The 6,961-nt window shown below is 42.8% G+C and overlaps 1 protein-coding gene across 1 annotated transcript; it reads left to right on the top strand.

Annotated features, from left to right (window-relative positions):
- Positions 1–4,015: 4,015 nt before the first annotated feature.
- BT62DRAFT_923506 (uncharacterized protein) lies at positions 4,016–5,244 on the top strand (the record flags this gene model as incomplete). Its single annotated transcript, XM_043184524.1, has 6 exons — positions 4,016–4,171; positions 4,198–4,248; positions 4,381–4,406; positions 4,467–4,526; positions 4,778–5,113; positions 5,202–5,244. 6 exons carry the CDS (start codon positions 4,016–4,018, stop codon positions 5,242–5,244), a joined length of 672 nt encoding a protein of 223 aa, XP_043034789.1.
- Positions 5,245–6,961: the final 1,717 nt, after the last annotated feature.

The raw sequence follows: 6,961 nt of genomic DNA, 5'->3' as shown, positions 1-6,961 counted from the left end.
CCTCACATGAAACTTCCAGATGAAATCAACACCCATCTTCTCAACCTCAGCAAGGTATCTTCAGCTGCAAGGAACTGTCTGTTGTCTCGCTGTCAACCAACATTTTCTGTAACTTGCCAAAACGATAGGCTGCTCTCTCTGTTGTCCCACGACCAATGTATCCTTCTTTCAAGTTATATGCACCCTGGAAACTCCTGTCAGTGCTGTGACAAATGAGACATTGACCAATGTCATCAAGAAAAAGACAAATAGATGAGACATGTCACAGACACATGAACAGAATAACGGTCTCTCCAACTCACACACCTTTCGAGACTGCCACTCTCAGTCTGATCTACAGGATATAATGTCTCGTTTTTGAACCCCAACTACAATGTAACCTTCCTCACCTTCCTTCTCGACTGCCAGCAGCCATACAGCTGAGAGTACCAGCGAGAAAGCATGTGGTTAGTATGTTTAGGTTTGACTATCTTTCCAGCTCCAATTCAATTGTGCGATAGGCAGTTTGACATGGACATCGATGCTGCATCTAACATTCCAGGGTGCATTCACAGCTGTACCATGCTATTCTTGTCCTTGGGGTTGAAACCGGTCTCTGTACCCAACAATGAGCATACTACATCTGGTATTTTCCCACTGTCCCTTATTCAAACAGAGAACTCATGAAGACACCAATCGCCTTCGTTGTGGAGAGTATTCTCTTCCTGTCGACCATGCTCATTTTACATCCGACCACACCAATTCTGACTGCCATTGGCACCAGCTGACGATGAACACCGATGGTGGCATCCCTTATGAATGCAGATAAAACCATTCCTGGAATATTGCGTTCCTGAAGATTAGGACGTTGCTCTATGAGCTGTTATCTCATGCTGCGCACTCGTCTACTTGACAATATTTTTGCCAAAGCGTATGGGAGGGCAAAGACAGGGGAGATGGGTCTGAGGCATGCAACAAAGACAAGTCCAGGTGCCACCATTCATTGTTTGGCTTTGTTCCTCTGTGCAGACCTACTTAAAAGCAATCTGGACTATGATAGTCACCCACTGCATCCATCCCTGCATCTCCTTCCATGATGAACGGACTAGGCTATCCTACTTCTTACCAATCTGGTGTGAGCCAGCTTGTCCCTGCAAATTCCTCAATACCTTTCACGAATCATTCAGCACCAGCATATGGAGCAGCCATGAATGTTCAGATTCAAGCACCTGTTCCTGAAACACCTTCAACCTCATGGTTGCCTTCAGGCTGGAGCGCACCATCAAGACAAACCAGCTGCCCATGCTGCTGTGGCCGCAGAAGGTGCAGGTGGCGATTCTCCTACCCTGTCCGAATGATGATCACTGTCCATGAAGAATTATCATTCCAACCACAACCCCAAGGATCTTGGTCAGTGCCTCTTCACTGCGTCCAAGCTAGAGCTCATCCTTTCACAGCCTGCCCCCATGGATACTCAGCATATATCAAAAAGAGACATTCCTGGTGTCGCAGAATGGTCCTGAAGTGAGCTTTCTGAAGACATTCGAGAGCCCACTTTATCAGTTCAGCTGGAACGATGCAGAGCAGAGGCGACTTTTCCTCAGATGCGAGCCTTGGGTTGATGCAGACAGGGTCGAACTGGACAAGGTTGTGTGTTTGGGATGTGGGTGTGATGTCTCTCTTGGGAATGTTGAGTATAATCCAGGTAACTGGATGTGCCATCAGGATTGGTGTGTTGGTATCGAGAATGTGATTTTGAGTTCTGTTCTGGATGCTTGGGAAATTCAGACTGTGAATTCTTCTGTGGGGAGATCATGATGCTCAGTCTAAGTATTATATATTTGGGACCTGCAGAACTGTTATTGTTATATAAAGAATAAAGAGTCATGGCAGTATATTACCTTGGCATCACTATGACCTTAAGTCAATCGAGTGTGGGAGGAAGTTAGTTTCCCACTTCATCATTATCTACAGGTCCTCTTTGCTTCGTTTCTTCATAAAAGTGGCACTCAATCACTGTGGAAATATACTCACATTTTGGTCCTTATAGTACTTCTGTGATGGCCTATATATTTGATTTGACACAAGAGTTCTCCTTCGCTTTCGTCGGTAGCCTTGTGATAACATGAGATAAAGTGCTGCTAGGCAAATCTCGTTGTCATGCAGCACAGTGGATGAATCTGGCACATACCTGATGATATGCGATCAGAAGTAGTATTCTATAGCGGTGCACTGCAGATACTTGGGGGCCAAATAAGCAGGCCCTTCCTAGAACTCCCTGATGTTTCATCGACAATGGCATTAATGAGGGCTGCAGAAAACATACCAGGAATTACTTCCTTGATGGTCACAGAAATACCAATAAATGACCCAAATTTTCAGGGAATACAGCGCAGAGCTATGCCAGACATGATTGACTAGCAGTGCAATCAAAACATTTATTGACTTGGAACTTAACAACTGCATTCTACGACTTATTGAAGCAACCCCAGAACTTGAAGAGAATACAGTTCAATATGGCATAGTGAGCCGACAGCATCACCAAGTAGATGCTATGCCTCAGTAGGGCCATTTCATCTTTAATCTTTTTTCAGTGAGAACAATTGACAATAGAACCAAACATGTATTGTTGCAAGTAAAAGAGGTCTATTGGTTTCTGCACTGTCTTTTCAGCTGGGCATGACTAAATTTTGGTCAGACCCTTCTGGATCATCCATCCTCTCCCTGTTGAAATCAGCGCAAATGAGTGGTAAAAGTAGACCGGATCACCAAAGGCCCCATATGATATGACATGAGCATCCATCATCCACTGATATACTTACACTGAAACATATTTGTTCAGCAGAGAATTCTAAATAAAGACAAAAACAGTGTCTTTCTCTCTGTTCATTGTGAACTTTACCAGCTTCAATAAACCTTCAAGCCATACACCACCCAAGACACCACAACTATGAGTATTTGTCGAGTTTGGTATAGGCACCAATGTGGTTAGAAACTAAGAATCAGGCTTCCTGACCCTCGTGACCATACTACTGAATAGAAAGAGCATCGTTTGGACTACAACGGATTCTGTTATGATGAAGAATGTTCCGCCTTGACTCCAAATGTACTCATGAACAAGTCCAGACAGTAATGATCAGGCAGGCATTGGCCCAGAGTCAAGTCCGAGAAACAGCCGAGCTAGCATCAGAACTTCGGAAGGGTATCCATGAACGCTGCAGAATGAAGAACGAGGCAAGACCCTGAAAACAGAGGCTGCCGTATACCATGGATATCATTAAAAAACATCTGGATGATTGAAGATGTTTTCATCATTGTATTTCTGTGTAGTGTGCACTCATGAAGCTGCTGCATCGTTTGCTGTCGAGTCTTGATGACTTTGGTGGTTGCTTGATTTGAGATTTTCGCCAAGGACAGATATCGGGCCGTACACCTGGTCAACACTGACAAACCATCTCGGGTTGCCCTTTCGACTTCTTGACATCCAGCTACTTTGGTGGATGCTTTCTGTACTGTTGAGCTTTGAAAACAAAGTTCATCACAACATGAACCAAGAGTAATGGTCTACTTCTAGTTTGCAATGTGGAAGTAATGCTGCAGAGTTCCAAGTTGGCTAGCTTGAGTCGACGGCGAGTGTTTTTTTTTGTGGCATCAGGTGATCGCCAGCCTGTTTTCTTCCTCTTTAAAACCCAATAAATATTGGCTATTACTAGGGGGATTTAATTATGTTCAGGACTTTATGCTCTCTTTCTCTTGGTTTTTGTGGTAGTGCTTTGAGGGGGCCGTGGCAGCTGACTTGCCATTTGTACAGGGATGTGCTCACCATGACGTCCGGGACTTGTTTGAAAGACGTTTGAAGGATACGTAAAGCTATTCTATGAGCCCCAGGTTAAACAGAAATAAGTCTTCTCAGCAGTGCACTCTCTCGCTATGGAAGTGACCAGAACTATGACATTAGCATGGGCATGAAGGTGGCTATTGGTTGCGGGGGAGTATTAAATGAATGGACAAAGGACACTCCATTCATCAGGTCGACATGGCTTCAAATGCTACCTTGGTAGGATCCATACCTGAAGTGATTGACAGCGACAAGCAGAAAAAGTCAATCTTTCAGCATCTGGTGCCTTTGTCATATTCTGTGGAGAGACGTCTCTTGTTCAAAATTGATGTGTCGGTCCTCATATTTGCTTCGGTCCGTCATTTTCTCTATTCTCACAGAGGATTCTGACACCCTGGAAGCTGGGATATTTCATCAAGAATTTGGACCAAGTGAGCATAGTATGGCCTTGCAGGAGAATGTTCTCTAATCAAATCTCCATGCAGAGCAATGTGTCCAGTGCAGTGAGCCATGTGCTTCACATGGAATCTCTTCTCAGCACTGAATTTTGAATATCTGTGCAGTACTTTGCTGGAATGCATGAAGACTTGTAAGCCGACAATCTCTTTTGGCTGTTTTGGCTCTCATGAACTTGCATGGTTATTATGAGTGGAACAGTCTGGAAGTCTGCCCTGGTGGTAATCGAGGTGGGGCCACCCATCCTGCTAATGTACTTGAAGTATTAGAGTCATTTTAGTAATGGAAAGTGGTCAGGTTGAATGTACTAACCTCATTGCAGGATCCAGTGCTCAAGAAATACCACATGACAGTGGTGTTATTCATATTAGAAATAGAGTGACACACTGATATTACTGTCATCCTAGGAGCAACTGGACTGAAGTAGTGCTTCTCTTGGCATCAGTGTCATCGCATTCCCACTGTTGATCATGTCGGTAATGATGCTATTTCCTCCTTCATAAGGAAACACCAGTGTCAGAACTATTACTGCAATACCTCTAGCTTCAGTAAGATAACCATCAGGAGAAGACTCGAAGCTAGCTGTACAGTCTGCACAGACTGTAGCCCAGCTGTGCCAGAAGCATCAATAACAGAGAACATAGAAGATGATGATAGACACTCACAGAAGGAGACCACCTTAGAGGTCATCACCAAATGCATAGTCATCAGCATTTTCTTTGACTTCAGTGGTCTTGGTGTTGTAAGGAGAGGTCTCCTCAATGGCAGTGATGAGGTCTTGGTCAAAGAATGCTTGGCCTGTGTGTTTTTTAGTGATTGGATGAAAGAGGAAGCAATATAGTAAGTCTTACCAATGTGTTGGGTTCCTCCTATGCAAAGCATGCCATTAGCATGGAATATGATATGGATGTCATTAGTCTACCCATAGCACTGTCCTTGAGGAGCTGTCAGTCTATGAAGGAGAGGAGTAGATAGGGAAGAGACATTCTCAGAAATACATCTTGAACTGAGCATATCCCTTGTTGTTTGTGGGCTGGATACTCCAGAGGAAGGTTGTATTATAATGATCCAAAGTCAGGATGGATGAAAAGGTAAAAAGAATTGCTAACTGACACAGTTATTCTCATCACTATGACCACCATTGCCTTCCACAACTCTTCTAGAGTAGACACCAACAGTGTTACAATTCCACAAGCCTAGATGGATACTAACGGTTATGGATTGCAAGTTGAGACATATATTAGCTCAATATCGATGTATCGGACATTCTGGGTTGGTCTTTGTTTATGGCCAGTCAGACATCATGGGTGAGACTTGCAAGGATATGATTGGGAATGGTGGTTTGAGTTTTTGTGTATAGATAGAATTAATAAATGACCAGTGTTTATCAGCAAGACAAGATAATACTAGAGTGTGCTTCAATGGATTTTTAGGTATGGTCAGGACCTATAATCTATTGAAATCATTGTTATAGTGAGCACTTGAGCACAAGTAGAATGAATGAAGATTGTATTCAATGTGCCAGAATACAGTCATATTTAAATGAAAATGCATAGTCCATAACATAGCTAAGTATCAAGTATCATAGATATATAAGTATTAAGGGAATAATTGCTATGGAAGCAAATGGAGCTGTGCTCAAGAGTACAAGAGAGTACAACACTGGTTGGACCTAGTTATCATATCTGCATACTAATCCATCAATCCATCAAGTTTGCTTTATGCCAACATTCAGCTCAGCTTGTATTCCAACACTGTGGATTTACCCAATAAATCCACCAAATACTTCAAGGTATTTGACTTACTGAAAATACCAATGGACTGCAGCAGTGACTAGGGAGCATACAATTTTGTGGTCCATCATCAATTTTTTATATCATGCACTATTTCCATTCTGGGATGGAGTAGGGAGCACATCCCGTCCACAGTACATGACTGAATCTCGAAATATGGCCATTCTTGTGTTTTGGAATCTATGTAGGGCTCACATTCAGTCTACGGTACATGACCAAATCTCGAAATATGGCCATTCTTGCCATTTAGAATCTTGTAGGGCTCGCATTCAGTCCATGGTACATGACCGAATCTCTAATTATGGCCATTCTTGTCATTTAGCAACTGCATAGGTAGCATGTACAGTCCATGGTACATGACCAAATTTCGAAATACAGCCATTCTTGTGTTTTGGAATCTACGTAGGGCTCACATTCAGTCTGCGGTACATGACCAAATCTCTAATTATGGCCATTCTTGTCATTTAGATTCCATGTAGGGAGCGCATTCAGTCCACGGTACATGACTGAATCTTGAAATATGGCCATTCTTGTCATTTAGAAACAGAGTAGGGCTCGCATCTGCTCCGCAGTAAATCACCAATTTTCACATGGAGAGCAGAATACAGCCCTCATTAAGAAATCTTGGGTACAAAATAACATTCAGTATGCTACAGATTTATTTTACATTTTGGGAATCAATGTACACTAGGTATAGCAACGACTATAGTATGGTATGGAAGTCTACATTGTCAAGATATGTGGTCGGCAAGTATGCTACAAGAATATAACAATGCTAAGTACAAAAGAATGTGGCAATTATCAAGAAGAAATCAACAGCTATGGTTGTGTCATCAAAAGAAAGTGTTCTGTGCTCCTGCGAAACATCAGAGGTAATTTGGTTCTGTAGAATGAC

This window comes from Guyanagaster necrorhizus, assembly GCF_019112545.1.
Source record: "Guyanagaster necrorhizus MCA 3950 unplaced genomic scaffold BT62scaffold_40, whole genome shotgun sequence".
NCBI classification, from domain to species: domain Eukaryota; kingdom Fungi; phylum Basidiomycota; class Agaricomycetes; order Agaricales; family Physalacriaceae; genus Guyanagaster; species Guyanagaster necrorhizus.
Note: the sequence above shows the minus strand (reverse complement) of the source record. Positions and strands in the feature narration are given on the sequence as shown.